A 21085-nucleotide genomic window follows, 5' to 3' on the forward strand; every position below is an offset into this window, starting at 1 on the left:
GAATATTTCTCCTTGGTGTCTGCAGCCCACCAGATCCAGTCTTAGTCCTTTACTATCCTGCTGTGTGCTGAGGCTGACCTCCATGTACAATATTAATGGGCACCCTTGCCCTCTGGTTTCCAGTTAGGTCCAGCGGATGGGAGGCATTGGCATGATAAGAAGAACCCCAGGGAAAGAAGAGAGTACGGCTGGTGTGCTTGTTCCCCTGGCTCCCTTCTCGCTGGGCTGCAGAGGGCTGCCCGCACCCCTCTACCAAAGGCCACACAGCATGCAATGGACAGCCTTCTCTTCAGCCTTAGCTGTACTCTATTGGGTAAGATAACCGAATGTTCCCTTGACTCTCCCAGCCTCGAATGGTCATCTCACTTCTGCTAGCCCCAGTCCTGCACCTTACTGGTTTACCCTAATTCTGCCAACACCTTTAAAAACAACCTCTTTTTAAAATTCTCTTTAGTCTATTTGCTTGTGCCTTTTGTTTCCTGCCAGAACCTTGACTGATACAAAGCCAACAGCAACAGTCATTGTTGTGTCATATCAGAATTCTGCCACCAAAAGGTTAAGATGACAAGGAACACTTCCTATTGGTATTGTGGTGGGCTCAAACAGTTAACAGCTTCCAACAGCTTATTGCTAGAGCAGCTGACACATTGGATCAATGACTCCATATATACTGGGGACAATAAAAAAAAAACTTTGAAAGAAAATTATTTTATGGTTAAGAATGTTTATGCAACATGACTTAGTTACAAGTTTTTGGTAACTATCGTTCTTTACTCTGCTGAAAATATATAAAGACTGGAGACCAAAGGACATCTTGAAAATCTCTGTAGCACAAAAAATAACTCTTCCGGAAAGCTTCAAACTCTACAAAGCAGTGCTCTATTCCTTCCTCCTCTCCCCCTCCCCACCATCCAATTCACTGTAATGTTCAATTTTGGTTTGAAGAAATGGCTGAAAGACAAATTGCCTTACAACAGGTCCTCTATGAAATATGGGAGAAGGCTGCTGACAGAGTGAGTTAAAAACTGCAGTGTTCGCAATCTGGAAAACATCTGCCTTGCCCCAAACTGTAAACCACCATGTTGGAGAAAATGGATTGTGACAAAGCAGAACCCAGGGTGGATGTTTGTAAGGTTATGGGACAAGTCAGGGCTATTCAGGCACAGAACTGGGCAACGTGCCCTTTGGCAAACCATTGCAAGGCAAGGACTTAAAAGGAATTACAAAAGCAACAGGCCAGGTATGAAAACTCCAAATGGAGCCAAATGGTTCACTACTCTTTTTTATTAGTGGGTACTCTTCAGCCAAGCTGGTTGAGGAGTAAAAACAATACCACTGTTGGGAAGTTCTGGTTGTTTGGTAGATGGAGAAGTCTTTATTTAGAGATGAGTCAGATATGCTGGCCTGGTAGGAGAGGAAATGTGGCCTCAGGACTTGATCTAGAGTGAAATAAAGGGCGAAGGTTTGAATATGAAAACACCAATGGAATCAGGGTTCTGCTTCCCCATACACTTTAAGAAAGAAACAAATAGGGGATCTCAATTAGTTGGGGAGACAGAAGGAACGTAAGTCAGATGGTAGAACACAGCCAAAGGGAAATGGCCAGATGGTTGCAAAAGGAGCTCCCAGAGAAAGACATTTTCTGCACTTCCACCCTCAGAGCTGCCTAGGAAAGCAGTGATAAGGGCTGCAGTGAAACCGTGAAGCTGGGAGGTGTGCCTAGGTGCCAGCTGGAAAGAACACAGGCAAATGTTTCTTTTTCGACTTAGTTTCCACCCAGCCCACGTTATTTGGCTTGGAAGGTGGCCACAGGGACTAGAGGTGAAAGCGTAGTGAATGAAGGTTTGCAGGCAGGATCTCAGGGAAGATGGCCAACTCTGAAGACTGGGGACCTGGGGCTGCCAGGAAGGGAGGAGCCCAAGGACTTAATGGGAAAAGGGCAAACACTGTGAGACCTGGGTGGAGCTGCCGGGGGAGCTGGTCCAGATCAGGCTGAGGCTAAGCAGAGCATCCTGGGGTCTCAGAGTAGATGTCTTTGTGGCTGGGGGCTCCATTCCTACATCCCTGGGGCTTCAAATAAGAAAATCAAAGACCTAGAGAGCTCCTAATGATCAAAGGGAAAAGGAAAATAATAAAGGAATGTTTGTTCCTCTGAATAAGCTAGAATTTGTTCCTGAAGTAGTTGTAGCATGGTGGACAGAGTGATGGTCCTGTGGACCTGATCTTGCCTTTGGTAAAAACAACATTGTCTCACAGCAAAATGGAGGAGATGCCTTTATCCTGTGGCTTATTATGCGGGTTAATTCAACACATTCTATTGAGCATCAACTAAGTTGCAGGCCGGATGCCGTTGTAAAGAACTTAGGATGGTAGACAATTCACAGCAGACATCACACAGCACAAATAGCAAAGCACACAACAGCCCACATTAACGTTGGAGACTGTAAGACAGTGCTTAATGTGATTTATATTTTTTCCATCTGATTCTTCCACTAGATGGTAAACTACACGAGGACATGGTCTGATCTAGCTTGTTCACAAAGTTGAAGGCATAGTAGAAGTGCAACACGTATTGCTTTCAGTAATAACCATTGTAATCATTAGATGTGTCGGACGGGAAACAAAAGACAGGGACAACGAGAGGTCAAGTCTTGCTCAAACTATCTTTTGTTCTCTCACTTTCTCCAAGCACTGCCTGGGTGCATGCACACAGTCCTAGCTAAGCTAGTTCCCAGAATTCACAGCAGACATATTTGGTTGTGTTTAATTTCATGTTCTCTTTTAGAGTGAAAGTTCACAGATAAAACGATCTGGGGCAGACTGTTCTCAAGTGCCTTTATTCTAGAAAGTACAACAAATGCTCACATTCTGCATTTAATTAGGCCTATACTTCTTTTAGCTTTACTTCGTTGAAACGAAAACAAAAGATATCAGTAGGAAAATGAGAAACCCCATGGAGGTTATGAAATCTCCTTAACGTTGACTTAGCTAAAGAATGCAGGGATATTCTCATGAGACTCCATCCCGTTTGAGAGGAAGGAGGAAAAGGACTACATTTCAAATATGCCCCACAAGCTTGCAACTCATTATAAGATGCAAAGTTATTCTCAGTACTTGTCCATCCATCCATCCATCTACCTACCTACCTACCTACTTATCTATATATACAAACACACACTCACATACATACATAGATTATAGAATTTACAAGACTGGCTATAGGTCTGAGTCCTGGGTCCACTTCTTATTAACCATGTGGCCTTGGACAAGATATTTAATCTCTCTAAGCCTCATTTTTCTCTTCTTAGGTAGAATAAAACTCAACTCATACAATTATAAACTATTATACACGAGATAATGCATAAAAAACAGCACAGTGGCTCACTGTAAGCACTCAGTAAATGGTAACTGCTCCATAATATTATTGTTACTCTACAGTCTACACCGTATCATGCACACAGTATACACGACATACTGTATTCTACAGTCCAAATGGTAGAATTCTTTTTCAGTCTCAAGGTTTCCCAAACCGGGCACTACTGATATTCTGGGCAGGGTGATTCTTTGTGTGGGTTGTTCTGTGCATTCTGGGGTACTGAGCAGTGTCCCAGCCTCTACACAACAGATGCCAGGAGCACCCCCAACCCCACCCGGCTGTGATGACCAGAATGCTTCCAAACACTGCCAGATCTTCCCTGGAATCTTCCGCTGTTTTGAGAACCCCTGGTATGCAACAAAGCACGGTGAGAGTCCCTAGAGATGGGAGACCTGGTTTCTATTAACTGATTTGTGTTCTTGGGTCGGTCCTCCCACCTCCCTGGCCTTGGTTGTCTCATGCGGTGAAACAGGGCAGGAAATTCCTACTTGATCTGTCATGATTTTTGTAAGGATGAAACGAGAAAAGAAATCAAATGCTCTAAAGCAATGTTAGAGAAGTAGGATTCTGCTATGATTATTTTGTTAGAGGTGGGCGATGGAGGGGCAATTACAAGAAGCCTTGCATTGGAACAGCTGATGCTGACCTGCTCTCTTCTTTAATTCACACCCTGGGGAGCCGCTGACATATCAGCAGCTTCTTACTGATCACATGTCAAGGATTCCCTGCTCCTTTCATGGATGTATTTGTGGCTTGGCCTGAAGAATTCAAAAGGAACTGTTCTCTTTCAAAATGAAATGAAAATGTTCTTTTTTTTTTAAAAAAAAATTATTACTGTAAGTGGTGAAAACCGCCTTGTCATCTCTAGATTCAGCTTTCATTTAAATTTATCTCTCATGTGACTAGAATTGACCAGTCCTCAGAATTCTGTAGATTGATATTCAGAAAGAAATATCCGAGGGGTTTCCAACATCACTGTACTGATTAATACTACAATAAAATACTGAGTAATACTGTGATGGGTTTCTTCATCAGCAAGGGAACATGTTTTGATGTCATATCAGATTATGGGAATCAGTATACTGGAATCCAGAGGCTGAGCCTAAAATTCTTTTATTTGTCTCTGAGAAATCTTTAACTGGGAAATAGCCAAGTGTCTGGGAAAAGAGCACAAGCTTTGAGTTTGGTCAGAGCTCCATGCAAAGAGATGAGGGTTCAAGGTCCAATGCCATGAGTCAGTTCTCTCACTTAGACAAGTCCTTTAACCCTCCTGAACCTTGGCAGAATATGTGAATATCACCTGCCCCACAGTGTGGTGATGAGATTTACATGGAGGTGAGTATGTAAAGCACGGAGAACCATGTAGGCACAGGGTAGGTGTTTTGCAAATGTCGGTGGTCTTTCTCTATCTACAGTCTGAAAGACTGTTCAAGGGTTTCCTTCGTCCCTCAGAGAGTGTGTTTGCCTTGACAGCTTCAGGAAAGCCATTGAAATGAAAACTATTATTCTTTAGGCATCATTTCAAGTCTTGACTTAAACTAACTGTAATAAAGCTTGAACCAGATTATCAACAAATCTTCCAGTTTATGAGCAAACTACCTCCCTGCTTCTCATGAGCATTATAGTTGGAAATCAGTGGTCAGAAGTCCCCTAAAGGACGACGGTGTTCACCTAGGGCTGCATGAACCATGTGCTTCTTCCTTACAACCAGTCATTGGGTCTCCTTGAGGACACACATCAGCATCCTGAGCCAGCACAGGGGAGCAGCAAGAAGATGGCCCTGGAGTCAGACAGCCCTGCCATTTACCAGCTGGGTGACTTGGAGGCTCCCTGAGCCTGTTTCTTCACCAGCAACATAGGGTTCATAATACCTGTCACAGTGTGAGGGTGAGTATAAATAAAGCCTGTGAAACCCCAAGCACTATGCTTGGAATGTGGGAGGTGCTCAGTAAAAGCAGCTTTTATCCCTGGCTCTCTCACACATCCTCACACCCACCTGGTTTAGGAGAGGGGATGGGGCAACCAAGAAAAGGATTATAAATCTACATTTAATTAAATTCCTTCCTGTTAATGTTGAATAATGCATATGGGAAAAGTCATAAAGTATTAAGCACAAACCATTTTAAAAATACAGGATAATTTTTTCTGAACTTGCCCATGGTGGCTCTGGAAGAGTTAACATCACACTCTGTTCTTTATGCTGCACATGAAGGCATTTAAAAGCCGGCGATACAAAAAGAATCTGATCCCCCTCTTTTTCAAACAGAGCTTGTTTCACCTTCCAGAAAACTGTCTGGCAGGTGAAAACAATATGGTACAGAGAACATGAAAGAAGGAAACTGTAGTGTAAGAGTTTCCCCAATTTTCCTCACTAAGGGTTCTTGTAATATTTGTATTACTTTTTCCTAATGACCTCTGCAGTATGTTTTAGCTTCCTCTTCTACACTCCACAGCACTTGTGCCAACGCCTACCGTATCATACACACTGCACTGTGATCGTACGTGAATCACATCTTCCTTTTTCAACCTCCCTACTCCATAGTGGGCTCAAACAATATTTGTTAAACAGAGAACGAACATTCCTCTATAAGTGCTGACTATATATATATATTAATTATGATAGATTCCTCTTTATATATTGACTATATTATAATTACACTAGAAAATATTTATTCAACATTTACTATCCTCCAGACATCATAGTTCTTCAGGGAACGCCTCATTTATTTTCACAAAAGACCCTGCATGTATATCACCATTATCTCCATTTTACTGGTGTGGCTTCCCTTTCCTGTCACATCCTGACCCTCCCACGATGCCTGGAAAACTCAGGTGACATCGTCTGTGAGAACCAGGATCAGGAAGGTGAATCAGTTCCAAAACGGTGCAAACTCCCAGGTCTCACCACCATTTTCATTCTCTTTCTCCTACCCTCCAAACATTTTCTAGAAAAAGGGACAAACTACTTCAGAAATTTCATTTTCTGTCTACACTTCTGTGGTATAAAAGGATGAAAGGACGCCGTTTATCCACCACTGATCCAGCGATGCTCTGGATGACTGAGTAATGGCTATAGATTCCTCCTCCCTGCGGCTGTTCTCAAGGACACAGGGAAAACACTTCTCTTTCTGCTTCCAGTACACCTGCTGTGCTAAGGAGGGTGCTCTGGGACATGGACCATTGTGGGTAATGTCTTTTACTCCATGAATGACTGTGATAAGCTGTTCCACCTGTGCCTCTGGAGCGATGGTGCCAGTTATACCCACTAACACAATGGTGGCAGGGATAAAAGTGGTTTACATCGTGAGAGTGTGCTTTGGTACCCTAAAGGGTGTTTTGCATCAAAACAGCAAGGCTTATCTCTCCTAGAAACAGGGTTTGAGATCAAACGAACACTATCACTCTCCTTTGCCTCCTTATTCGATTCTCCTAAGGGAAGGGGCCTGGAGTTGGGGGAGCTTTGAAAGTGATTGTCTTGTAGTAACTTATAGTGAAGAACAATAGGAAAACGAATATATGTATGTTTATGTATGACTGGAGCATTATGCTGTACGCCAGAAATGGACACACTGTAAACTGGCTATACTTCAATAAAAATATATTTAAAAAAAAAATGGAAAAGAAGGATTTAAAAAAAAGTGATTGACTATGTTAAAGGCAATGACTTGGTATTTACCACATGCTGGGATGTCGCACAGATCAGACTTAAAGTTTTCGTCCAGGGTGAAGCACCAGGGAGCTTCCTTCTGATTCCCTGGGTTGCGGCAGTAGGAGTGTCCTCCGTTCAGCTCTGGGAAGCGGAGAGCAGTGAAGGTGTGGGTGTGGGGGTACTGGGAATTCCACGGCTGGCACTGGCGCCCTGATCTGGTCACACTGACGGTCCCCCGGTAGTCCACACCTGTGTTGTTATAGCACTTGTGATCTGAAATGCACAACAAAAAAATCCAAACTGAGAAAGAAACAGAGGAGATGTCGTCCCAGCTAGCAGTGTCTGGAGGGAGGACATGCGGTTACTGTGATGGTCGAAGCTTCCCTGCTGGCCAGGGGCCACACGGCAGCCTCCTCGCTTGCTGCGCTGGGGCACAGAGCCAGCCTTGCAAGGACATTCCTGGGAGGATTTACAGCTTGTGCTTCAGGAAGAAAACCAGTCCCTCCACAAGTATTTTTGATATTGAACACAGGAAAAAATCAGAACTGTGGCGGGACGCGGGGGCACTGGAGTAACTTCCTACTGAATGGCGCAGGGACTCCACCTTGCATTTCCGCTTCATGACCTTAGACATGAGTCATGTGATAAAGAATCTAGTTCACAGCAAATGTTTATCAGCAGCAGTGCTCTCTGAGTCTCTGGCAGAGGTTAGGGCCATCACTGTGATGCACTGGGCACCCCTGAGAAGCAGGTTCTATTAAGTCTTCCTCCCTGTTGCTTGAAAGCACTGCCAAAATCTATTCAATTGAAATAAAATGAAATTGGGATGGGTAACGATAAGATGAACATGACAACAGTAATAATGACGATGTTGTTATTATGATATGTTAAACATAGTTCTAAGCATTTTAGGTGCATTAACTTATTTAACTAATAAAATAGTATTAACTACCAAAAGGAAACCAAAACATTACTAGTGAATTTAATTATAGATGAAAGGGAAATGCACAGAAAAAGTCTTTTATTTGACAGTGGTGAGAGGATGGAGGATGGAGGCAAACCCTCATATGTATATTTTTTTTTAATTGTAGTAAAATACACATATCATAAAATTTACCAATAGTGCATTTAGAACATAAAATATTATGCAACTTTTACCACTATCTCATCCCAGAACACTTACATCATCCTCCAAGGAAACCCTATGTTCATTAAGCAGTCACCTCCGCCCTTCCCCCTGCCCCTTGCAACCACGAATCTGCCTTTTATCTTTGTGGATTTGTCCACTCTGAATACTTTATAGAAATGGACTTATACAATGGTGTCCAGCTTCCTTCACTATGATAGTGTTTTCAAGGTTCAGTCATGTTAAAGCATGTGGATTCTATTCCTTTTTATGGCTGGATAATATTTCATTATGTGGATATACCACAATGTGTTTATTTACCCACCCACTGATGGACATTTGGGTTGTTTCCACCTTTTAGCTAGTGTGAATAGAGTGGTTACAAAACGTTTTGTATAAGTTTTTGTTTGAACACCTGTTTTCAGTTCATTTGGATATATACCCAGGAGTGGCATAGCTGGGACATAGGGCAATTCTATTTTTAAGTCATTAAGGAACCAAAAATCATATTTTTAAATTACCATCTTCACGCAACTTCTCGAAAATAGGCACTGCATCTAATCCACTGCTGAATGCCCAGCCCTGACAAGGTATTTGGCCCACTGGAACATTTTGTAATCTGACCACCAATATGAAGAATTACTGGGGGTCACGGTTTTCACTGTGCCATGGGGTTGCTCACCCCCAAGGCAGCACAGACGGTCAGGGGCTACCACCTACTTTTATTTATGGGATCCGCCATGGGAATTCCAATCCGGATACAGTTGGCAGCTTCGGGGCTCTCTGGCTGGGGGAGATCTTCACAGTTTGGCAGTTTCAGCCTCATCAGAATCATGGGATTTGATCTTGCAAAAATGTACTCTGTTTGACACAGGACATTTTCCAGGATTTCACATTCATCGCGACACAAGTCCCGGGGCTTTGGGACAGACGAGGTTTCGTCACAGTATGGGAAGGCGTAGTGGCACAGGGAGGGAATGGCGAACTGAGAACACTTATCAGATAAGTGACTGGAGGTGCCGATCATGGTGAAGGCAGCTGGAAAACAAACACAATTATTAACTGCCAGGGGCAGGGTTTATCTCCTCTGGGTATCTAGTCCACAGATATCAGATGTAAACACACACTGGAAGGAATCTGCAGTACTCAAATAGACAAGGCCAGGAGAAGGAGATTCATTTCAGATGTCTAAGCAGCTTACTTTCACTGGCTTGAAAAAAATCATTTTGACTACAAAGTTAAAAAAACAGGATTAAGTTACATATGTACCGTTTCCTAATAAAAAGAATTAATTACGTTAAAGTACAATATATTTTTCATTTTTTACTACAAAGCAACAGAACTTTGTTTCATCCAGTCCTTTTTATTAGTTTTGTGAGGCTTCTAAAACATTTGACAGCTGCGGGGCAGAACTCGCTTTACGCAATGGCTGAGACCGAACATGGGATTTAGTTCTGAGTCTTGCCTCTGAGTTGCTGGATGACTTTGGGTAACTTGTTTAATTTCTTTGGGGGCTTGAATACTTTCTATTCCGTCTTCTGAAAATGACGCAATTCACTTGGAAGTTCTCAAAGGGCACAATTCAGTTGTTCCAGAGGGTATCACAGAATATTAGGGGTCACTGAGCCTAACCCCTTACTCCTGTGAAGTACACTGGCCCCTCTTCGCAGACTTCTACTGACAAGGAGCTTACACTTCATAAGGCAGCCTCCGACAAGGCTGCTGGTACACTGCTTCTCAAAGTATGTTCCTTAGAACACTCATTCTGTAGAATATTTAAAGTATTTGAGAAATGGGTTCCAGAGCCAAACAAGTGTGGGAAATGCTTGGTTAAACAAAGGTAAATGGATTCATTTTAAAGAAACTGTTACTTTCCAGTAAGCGGATATCCACTGAAAATGTCCAAGAGAGGATTATTACCAATGGGTGACCAAATATTTATATCAGAACTCCCAGTTATTTTTGTGACTACTTAGCAAAAAGGATGTTAAAATGTCCCTTTATTAGGTTTGAAACATGTCTTCAATAGCTGCTCCACATCAGTCGCACATCTGCTCTGGAATTTCACTGAGCCCTTCCCCTTGAAAGCCTGAGGGCTTTAGCAAGTGGCAACTACATCCTCCTAGAGTTGCTTCTCCAGGTTAAATAGCTCCCCTGGCCCCCTCTCAGTTCCTTCGAATTCTTCACGGTACATAGTTTCTGGACTTTTTGCTGCTCTGTGTGCCTGCTTGGGTTTGTTCTTGCCTCTCTTAAATCCTAGAGTTGTCAGATAAACTACGAGGCATCCAGTTACATTTGACTTTCAGATAAACATTTGGGACATACTCATAGTAAAAAATGATCCAGTGTAACTGAGTGTCTTGTATCTTTCAGTGCTAAAGCTGGCAACCTTATGAGAATTTCAGAAAGGCCATTTTAGTGGCACAGAGACATCATAACTACACTAATGGGAGACGCACAGTCTGCTGTGACCATCAGAACTAGGTGTACAGAATCGTGCCTGGTGGCCCACGCTACCTGCCTCATGCGTGCTGGAAACGGTTTCACTATTAGGCTGCCATTAGAAAGATGCAGTTCAGGAAAGTGAAAGGTGAAATAGAGAAAGCTAGAGCAGGAAGAGACCGATGACCATCCCACCTCCTCACTCACTTCCCAGACAAAGAAAGGGGTCTTCATGGAGAGGGAGACATTTCTGCCTAAAGTCACAGTAATGACAGTATTGAGATTAGTATCCAGAATTCTAGCCTCTAAATTCATCCCCTGTCAGTCTGCACAATGTTGCTTCCAAACAGTAAACCCTGTGAGGGCAGAGATGTACCTGGCTGACCCGCCACACCATCACATGCGGAGTGCCCAGCCCAGTTCTCAGTCTGCCAAAAGCACTCAGTAATATTTATTGAGTGTTTGAATGAATGTGAGACTTCTCAAAGCCTCCTTTTCCTCTAAGGGCAACCTTCAATAAATTAGTCTAATGTAAATTCCAGAGCAGAGATCATATCTCTTGCTTCTTTACGGCTCTGCTCCTAACCCCTTTGCCTAGCCTAATCCTTTGTCAAGAGAAGAGCTCAATAAAACTGCTGGTGAGAAAAATTGTGATGCAAGGTGTAAATATAATTCCATTGTCGTGACCTACCTGTGATCTGATTTTCTATTTCCCCTTGCATGTGCAAAGACTCCATATAGACAGTGCGGTTGCCAATAAATCTTGCACACGCAATCCCTCTGTATGGCTGACAGAATCCATCTTCTTCGTACTCATCTCTAAAAACAGAGCACAGACATTAGCTGATGAAGTAAACACATGTGGGCTCTGATTGAGCGATGCCCGAGACAGTCACTAGGGGGCACCGTCGGGCACAGTATCCTAGAGACTGGGCTAAGTAAGGAATTCAGCTTTCTCCTCAGTTCCATCCACCCCTTCAAACATCTGTTGGTCACGTTGGTCAAGTTTCCTTCACCTCCCGAAAATCATCCTGAAGCACAAAATCATCCTTAAACATGGGAGAAAACACTTTTATTTTCGCAGCTGGTGGTGGGCTGGAAGATGATGTAGTTGTAAGGGTAAAGAGGAAATGAGTCGGAAATCTGGGCACATGTTCTACAGTTTTTTGTTTTTTAAGCACAGATTTTATTTTTGCTTCATTTGCTACAAAGGCGTGGGCGCATTATCCCCAAGATCCACTCTGACTGATAACGTCAATTAGGAGGCTCCATGGGGTGAGAAGCTGGGTGCAGCTGGAAAGAAACCAGGGGGCAGTCCAGTTACACAGCTTCTCACTGCTTAAGACCCATTAGCTCTGCCCTGCAGAAAGAGAGGTCCAAGGCAAACTGTGGACTAGACAATTTCAAATGAGTCACGAAGTCCTAGGAAATCCAGAGAAAATGTCAATGGAAACCTGCTTTCATGGTCCCCAAAAACAAACAAAAAAAAACTTTCAAAAATTTTGCTGCCTCAAAATTATAATAATAAAAGAGAGGATGTAAATTTTATTCTGAAGACAAGGGGATACCAGAAAGTGATGTGATGAGTGACAGTGTGGCAAATGCCTGGAGACCTAAGGCTGGAGCATAGGACCCAAGATGGTGGGTTCAGCTTGAAAGGACAGAGTCCATCACCCACCACAAGGGCCTGTCATAAGCACAAGGACTCCAGGGTGCAGAATATCAATCTGCTTCAGGAAGGCAGACAGCAGCCAAACAGAAGGCTGTCTGTCACACTTATGGGCTGACCTCCACTCTGGATGTTCCTCCTCTATTAACCTGGCTGGAATCAACGCATCGTCTAAACAAAAGAACATTTTCCCTCTTGGGTTTCTTCTAAGGTAAAGTACTTTAGAGCAAAATATAGGAGAACAAAATTCTCTCTCTGGGTTTAACAATTTGCATATCCTTAGGCAAGATCCCCGAGTCCTCTAAGCTGTGGTCCTCTTATGCATAAGATGAAGATAATATTTGAACTCTCTACCCGGTAAGTCAAAGTCCTGAGCATCCTATCAAACTGTGTAAAAGCTTTTAAAAAGCGCTACACAGAGGTAACACATGATTATTATTAAAGTATCTACAGTTACCAAAGAAGACATATCTTTAAATTGTTTACTGAGCTTCTACTCTGTAAAATCGACTGTGGTCAGCGCTCTGATCCTCGGCTTCCACACTTGAGGGTTCAGGGACGGAGTCTGTAAAGTCCACTAGAACAGGAAACCAGGTGAAAAAAAATCTGAGAGGGCTGAGCTTTAAGACACTCATTTTCAGCTGCTTTCTACTCCCTACTCACTAAAACAGTCATTGTGAAGGTGGAGATGGGGGACGTAGCTTCAATTTAGTCTCCCAAATAGTTTGTAGCACAAAGCTCTTAAAAACGTAACCTTTGATTACACGTACAAATGGATATATCATATAACTGACATAAAGACATTGAAATTTTAATGTTGCAAAATCCTGCAAGCACTCCACATGTTTACTTTCATAAATCCTAGAGTAATGTTGAAGCCTTTTTGGCTTAAATTTTACTTGGGTTGTAAAATTAACCCCACTTTTATTGGGTAACTAATACCATAAACCTATGGGGAGAAAGAAGTTTCTAGATGACCAAACCTTGGATCTTGGAAACTGAAGTCCTGAGACCAGAATGTACCCCCACTGCACCCCTCTGCTATTACAGATGATGCTTTTCTACCCCGAGGCATTAGCAGAGCCCTGGATTTTTAAGGTGTCATGATGAGAACACTTCTTCTTCCCTCACATTAAACTCTCAAGGCCTCAATTTAGATCTCTTGGGAGGACAAAACCCTGGAATTACCTCCAGATATAAATCCCCGACCTACTGGGAGTTCCCATATTTTATGTGTGAGGCTTAGGCTAAACTTCTTACCACCTTTCCAGTTCAAGACTCTAAAAAGCCTCTTTGAATACTGTTCTTCAGAATCAAATGGAATGCAATTCCTTGGCTGCTTATTTCTTATCAGGGGCTTAGAGCTGCAGGTGTATGAAATTTTTGACTGTGCCCAGAATTCTTGATATTCTGGTTAGCCTCTTGGGGTCAGATATAAAATACTGTTTGTACCATAGTGTCATCTTCTAGGGAGTAGTTCTCAGCTGTGGCTGCTTATAGAATCTCCCCAGGAAGCTTTCGAAAATACCAGTGCCCAAACCCCACCTTGGACCTGTTAAAGCATAGTCTCTGGGAAGGCAGCTTAGGGATTCATGGTTTTTAAAAAGCTCTTAGGTGATTTGAATGTGGTTGAGAACCACAGCACTAGTAAAACCAACATGTATGAAAGTGTCTGCCACTCTCTGTGCAGGGTACTATGCTAAGCGCTTTCTTCAAAGTAGCCCCTTGTGTGGAATTATCATCCTTATGTATCCAAGGGAGAAACTCAAGTTCAGAGAAATTAAGTAACTGGCTCAGAGTCACAAAGCCAGTAAGTGGTGGAGCTAGGATTTAAACTTAGAATTCAAGTCCAAGCTTGAATTCCAGGTTATTAGATCTGTGTCGATGTTCAACTTTTAGACACTCCTTTAAATTAAATCAGCCTAATAATAAGTGACTTTATAATGAGCCTTTACTCTGTGCTACACCCTGTTAAATTTCATTGACATGTAAGATCAATATTAAGTCATTTAAGTCATGTAAGATCAATATTAAGTCATTAAGTCATCAATATTAAGTAATATTAATGACCACAGTCTTACACAGAAGATGAAGGTCCCATTTTACAGATGAGAAAACCGTAGGGTCAGAAAGGGCAAAGAACTTGTCCAAAGTGACACAGCCAGTAGAAGAGCTAGATTTGCCTCAAACTGGTGCTTCTAGCCACAATTTACAGCTGCCTCCCAATGGCTGGTTATGGAAGTTTTTGCATCGCTTACAGGGGCTTTCTACTGTGAAGATGCTTTGCTGTCTGTGGGGTGGCAAAAGGTTTTCTTTTAAACATAAAGTCACCATCGCCTTTCCATCCTTTCCATTTTTCCTGCTGCTGTGGCGGGAGGGGAACAAATGCTCCTCCAACGTTAATCGGCTTTGTGCTTTCCTCCAGCTCACACCTCTTTCATTGCTGATGTCCTCCGTACTCAGCAAACTAAAAACACGAAGCGGCAAGGCAGCAAGAGTGCAAGGGCACTTGTGGTGAGCGTGCCCGAGGCTGCGTTCTAGGCAGAAGAAACATGCATTAGGGGAGGGCATAGGGAATTTTGGCCCTTTATCCCAGCAGCTGGCACCAACATGCGCCGGCTACCTCACCGCAGTGTCAAGGTGCCAGGGTGCTTTGTGATGGGCATTCCTGTTTCTCATAAAGGTGATCTAGTGACCACATTGCCAAACACCCACAACCTTCCAAATTTGCTGTCATGTGATAGGGAAACACAAACTCAGTTTGCCCTCCATCTCCAGGGTCTCCCCATTCCCCAGAGCAAGGAGCCTATGAGGGATGGCCACACAGGCCTAAGAAGGATGGCAACTAGTGTGGCAGCCGTATGAGTATCCACCTGGGAGGCACCGTGGACCATGGACAGGGAAACACTGCCACTGCAAGTCGCAGCCCATGGGAGTTGGACAGTGACAGTGGGAGTCAATAGATGCAATCTCCTGGGCAAACTTCTCGGGTCTAGGAACAAAGAAGAGGGCTCTCTGAAAATGAAAACAGTGCATTGTAGAGCGTGGGGTCTGTGAAGCCCAAGATGCAGTTCTCTGAGAGTGGGAAACAGGAAAGGAGGAGAAAGGATGGGTGGGTGGGCAGCGTAGAGTGGGGTTAAAGGATGCAGAATACTCCATATGGATGCTGAGATGGAGTTGTGCCAAGTCTGGACCATGAGAGGCCCACCAGCAACCTCTAGTGCTTCCGGGGAGGGCAGGGTTTCTGAAGCGTGCCTCAATTTAAGAAAGACACAAGAGCAAATTTGATTGTTGTCTTAGACACACGATTTGAAAAGAAACCCTTATTATTCATAAAAACTGGGGGCATCTGAATGAAGTCTACAGATTACTTAGTAGTACTGGACCAGTGTTGATTTCTTACTTTTGATAATAGTACTATGTTTACAGAAGACGTTTACGTTAGAGGAAATGGGATAAGGGCAAATGGAAACTGTACTATTTCTGCAACTTTTCTTAAATATAAATATTTCAAAGTAAAAAGTAAAAAAAAAGTAAGGAAGTCTTACAGGACAATGGGGGATGGGAATCTTATTGTATGTAGATGAACAGGAGATGCTATGATGTGAGGGTGTCAGGAAGGTCATCAGACGACCTTACTGAATCTTTTTAAACAACCTTATAAAATTCCCTCTGGGTCTATCCCTGGGTGGCCAAATTCCCATCATTCACAGTTCACTTACTTGTTTGAGCTTGGTGTACCTCTAAACTTAAATACTTCCAGGAGAAATGACCTACTTGCTCAGGAAGCTCAGTACAGATTGATTTTTATTAGCTGCTGTGGGCACTTACATATCTGTTCAAAGTCACGTACAAGGAAGGCAGAGCAATTGAGGAGAGGTCTGCGTATGAAGGGGAAAGCAATCTTCCTGACTTTGCACTTGGGCCCAGCCCAGCCTAGTGCCAGGGAGGTGACAGAGCAGGTAGACGGGGAGGGCGGATGTGGGAATCATTCATAGAGCAGATCTCTCTCTCGTCTGGTTTGTCACTCACTTTGTCACAAAGGGGTATTTTCAAAACAGAGACTAGATCAGGTCATTTCCAGCCTAAATTTTCATCCTAGTTTCCAAGTCACCTCAGTTCCCCAAGCACGGGGCACAAGGCCCTTCCCGAGTTCCTGCCCACTTGTCCAGCCTCATTCCCTGCCTGACAAGCCTGTGAACCTGATGACACCAGCCATGCTGTGGACCTTGCTAGTTCACAACAGGGAAAGCACTTTGCTCCTCTGCTGGCTTGGCCTATTCTCTTCCTGAGGCCTGGGGCGCCCTCCATCCTCTTTCTCACCTCATGATTGTCTTTATATCTTTAAGAACCAGATGCTGTAACTCTCCCAGGGAAGTTAGTCACTGCCCACCCCATCCCCCTACCCAACCAGCACCTTTATCACACCTCTCCCACACATTTCTGACTTCATACTGTGCTTTTCTGTTTAGGGCCCGCTTGACACTACTCTAAGGCAAGGACCATGTCTCATTCGGCCTGTTACTGTGCACAACTCAGTCAACAAGAGCTGAAGAAAGGAGAGGGTGTTGCTAAGAGCTGTCTTGGCTCCTACCCCCGGCCTGCTGCTCCACATTGTGCACAGACTGATCAACAGAACCGTAAAAGACAACAGACGGGGATGTGACTAAGCTAGCTCACAGACATGGATCCTTCTCCACATCTCAAAGACCTTCCAAGCTAGAAAGCACTTTCTTCCACATCCGATTTTACACAATGGTATGGCAGGCCTAATAGGCTTTGTCAGCTGAACTGATTCTTGCTGATGGATGAGGCCTTAAACCATCCCTCTTTGGGGTCATCAGACCAGTTACAACACATGCCTCTTCTTAGTGGTAAGAGGATGGACTTAAAGGTTCTTCGCTAACTATTAAATCTCACTCAAAAGAATTGCAAACAAGTACTCAAACAAATACTTGTACACCAGTGTGCACAGCAGCACTATTCACAATAGCCCCAAAGTAGAAACAACCCCAAATGCTCATTAACAGATGAATGAAGAGACAAAATGAGGTAGACACATATGGTGGAATATTATTCAGCCATGAAAAAGGCACGAAGTACTGAAACATGTTACAATGTGGAAGAATCTTAAGACCACTGTGGTAAATGAAATAAACCAGATGAGAAAGGCCACATACTATATGATTCCATTTGTATGAAATATCCAGAATAAATAAATCTATAAGGCAGAAAGCAGATTGGTGGTACCAGGAGCTGGAGGAAGGGAGAAATAGGGAGTAACTACTCAATGGGTGTGGAATTTTATTTTGTTGTGACAAAAATGTTTTGGAACTAGAGATAGATGGTGGTTGCACAACATTGTAAATGTATTAACTGCTATAGAATTGCTCCCTTTTCAATGGTTAATTTTAAGTTATGTGAATTTCACCTCAATTTTTATGAAAAATCTTATTTATATACAAGGGACAAGGTAGAGGGAGCAACAGAGAGGAGCAATAGTTAGAATTTTAAGCCTCAGAGCTGGGGAGAGACTTTTGGGAGTAGCTTTGTGGTTGCTTCCAAGCAGATGAATGAGCTAGCAGCTCTGGCAAATTAACACAGCCCCAGCAGGTTTCTTTGCTCTGACTCTCATGGTTCTTCAGTTGGGACACCAAGGCGAGTTCTCTTCCAGCCCACAGCATGGCAGCCTCGTGGGGGACAGGCCACCTTGAGTGAAATCATCCAACACTCCTGCATTTACCCTACTCATGTCTCTTAGGAGCTCCGTTTTGAGCCATGGAGATGAAATCCCATCAAGATGCCTGTCCCCAAAGCCCTGAATCTTGGTTTGGAGGAAATCCATCCCACAGTTCAAACAGATGTAGTATCCCTAGGTGTGTGTAAGCACTTTAGCAAAGTGCGGGTTATTTTCTCTCCTGTGGGAAGTAATTTCACGTTACCAACGCAAACATAACTGGTAAGTTATATTTACTTCCCAAAAGACCATCGTGGCCATAAGTGGATGGCAGGTATCCCTTTTAAAATTTGTAAATCAGGCCACATATTAGCTGATCTGGTTAGCGCACAGCCGCGGCAGGTCCACACGCACGATGCTCCCAGGGCTGGCTCTAGTAAGCGTGGGGCCAGGTGCAAAGCTTCCCGCCTCAGAGGCAGGGTTCTCCCTGGTGGGGGTGCAGTCAGATCCCTTAAAAGGTGAAAACCAGCTCTGTCTTTTCATTAAAAAGGGGGATATGTGATAAAATTAAGAATCCACGTTAAAAGATGCAGAATTACCCAGTGTGGATAAAAGCTCAGAGACACAGAAACTTATCTGATGTGGTCTAAAAAAGTTAACCACTTCTCCCAAAACACCTCCTTCCTTTTCCTGAGAAGGCTTTGAGCCTTGAAGCATCCTTGGTTAACTGCCAACCAGGAGGAGGGAAAATAGTTCAAGTCACATCAGCTCCAACTGCGCACCTTGGAAGACAAGGCCCTTGGAGACGGGGCATCAGGACAAATGTAGGTGGAGACATGGAAAAAGCTGGCCAGAGTGACAGAGAGAAAGTAAGCATCTTGGAAGAGGAACAGTGGGGCACTGAAGGTACTTTGCCCCAGGTTGGCAGTGGTCAAGAGATTACAGGTTAAAAATGTGATCTCAATGTTATCTTACAAACTGTTTTTAAAGACCAGTCTGAAAGTGGGCATCAAAGAGGGTAACATGTTAATACTTGACCTTTAAGATCAGCTTTCAAAGTGAGCCTATCAAGGCATGTCAGCCCAGAGGGGCGATGACTCCGAGACATCAATCGACAAGGCTGAGAATTCAGCGCATCCGAATACCCCTCCTCTTACTGGAATGCCTTTGGGAGCGAGCGACTTTGAGGTGGCTGTGTCAAGGATGCTGTGCTGTTTCCCACATCCAGACAGTGACGATTGTTGTTAACATTTATTTCCTTAGCAAAAGAGTCCCTTGCTCTTTCTCACATCATTTTTTTTTTTTGCTTTAAAAATTAAATTAAATTTTAAAAAGTTTTTTTTTCCCTTGGCCATGAACCATTAAAACAAACAGATGAATAACGTTCTGTCATAGTTTCCAGAGCAGCACATAATAGTCACTTGTGTCCAACTAAGAAATGGGAAGGTACTGGCTTTGCTTCATAGCGATGTGTAGAAACACAAGGGTTGCATTTCACTTTGGAAAAGGAGCAGAATTACCCGGGCTTGTATCTCACAAATGTAATTTGAAAGAAAATTGTGCGTGTAATAGATTTTATTCCTATTTAAACACACATCTGAAATGACAGGACTGCACAAGAACAGTATTTGTAAGAATATGGAAGATCACTAATGAAAAGAGTGAGTGACTCTGGCCCCCTTCTATTTACTGAGGTTTTCGTGGTGAAGTAGCCTTGCACCTTCTAAGAGGCCCTGGGGTGTTTTGGCTTTTCCTCCTATGAAAAGCTTACTTTGCCCCTAAGCTTAGGCTGGAGCTGGGAGTGCACAGTTGGGGCTTGGAGCCCCCAAGTTTATTCTCATTAGAAACCCAGTGGATGTTCTTTGGAAGCTCTCCAAATGGGCATTCAGACTACCCCCCAGTTTTGCCCACTGAGAATAATGGAAGTTTAGGATAATATGACAGGCACACATACCAATCTGGTCAGATTTTTTACCACAAGTGTTACAAGGATTGCTTTGATATTTTTTTCACTTTCCTTTTATGCCTACGGCCATGGACTGAAAAAAAAGAGGAGGTCTGCGGAAAGAGTGGTGAAGGGAACTTAGGGACTCCTTAGGAGGGTTTTGATTTCATCTTACTGCTCAGAAGTGGGGTGAAACCCAATCCCCAATTTTTGCTTTTCTGTTTCACCTCAGCTTTGTTTCCCATTCCTTCTGCTGATGGCAGTCAGGAGAGACTACTGCCCCCCCTCCCCAAAGCAATGGTGAGTACAATGCCTCCTCTAACCCCCAACCCCAAATAAGGCAACACGGAGGTGCCCATGTCAAACATGGAAACCTACACACTAAAAAAACGTTTTTTCAAAAGAGGCAGAACTCACATGAAAATAAAGACTGATTTGTGATGCACCAAAGGGGAATATTGTAACTGGACAAGTGATACCTGTTAGAGAGGGGATCTCTCTGGGACAGAGTTGTGAAATCCAATGTGTTCTTTAAGAAATGAGGAGTGAGGGTGGATTTGTGGGGGTGCTTTAACTAGAATGGGAAAGCGTGGAGCAGAGAAAGGGGGCTCCTTATAACCTCAGCGTTGAGATATCAACGGTATGATCCTTATTCACCAGCACTTTACAGTCTAGTCGGGGAGAAAGGAAAGTGTGACAAATACCTCTGTACCTCTGTTCCTCCTTCCCTCCTTCTCTCCTTCTCTCTTCCCATTCCTCCTTCTTTTCAACCAACAAGTTTGTTGAAGGCTTGTGTGAGACTAAAAGAAGGGGCATCTAATTGAGGCTGGGAAGGCTTCTGGAGGAGGTGACAGCTTAAAAGGGGGCTCGCTCAACACATCGTGGATTAAATGGTATGCTAGCCAAGAAAAGTGGAGTCAAAGACAGAGTGAGGCTTAATGGGAATAACGGGGAGACGGGGGGCAGGACAGCTCCAAGGGGAGGGTCTTAACCTGAGTGTCTGGGAGAGTAAAGAGTCCAGCATACCATTACCTTCTCTGTGGACTCAAATTTTGCTTTCAGACTCCTTTAAAGTCTTATTAAGGTAGTCTTAGTTAAATCTGCTACCTCAAAATTATAATTAAAAAATGAGGGGGGGATGGATTTTATAGCAAAGACAAGGGGACACCAGGAAGTGATGTCACTAGTGACAGAGGAACAA

At 43.5% G+C, this 21085-nt stretch overlaps 1 protein-coding gene across 1 annotated transcript in view; it reads right to left on the reverse strand.

Moving 5' to 3' along the window:
- Window positions 1–21085, reverse strand: part of ROR1 (receptor tyrosine kinase like orphan receptor 1) — a 165999-nt gene that overhangs the window by 24763 nt on the left and 120151 nt on the right. The window contains exons 4-6 of the mRNA XM_064493507.1: window positions 11285–11412; window positions 8872–9189; window positions 7053–7298 (exon numbers count right to left, since the gene is read on the reverse strand). Coding sequence (XP_064349577.1) covers window positions 7053–7298; window positions 8872–9189; window positions 11285–11412 — 692 coding nt within the window. The remainder of the gene's footprint in view (window positions 1–7052; window positions 7299–8871; window positions 9190–11284; window positions 11413–21085) is intronic.

The sequence above is a fragment of the Camelus dromedarius genome, chromosome 14 (genome assembly GCF_036321535.1).
Source record: "Camelus dromedarius isolate mCamDro1 chromosome 14, mCamDro1.pat, whole genome shotgun sequence".
Classification (NCBI taxonomy): domain Eukaryota; kingdom Metazoa; phylum Chordata; class Mammalia; order Artiodactyla; family Camelidae; genus Camelus; species Camelus dromedarius.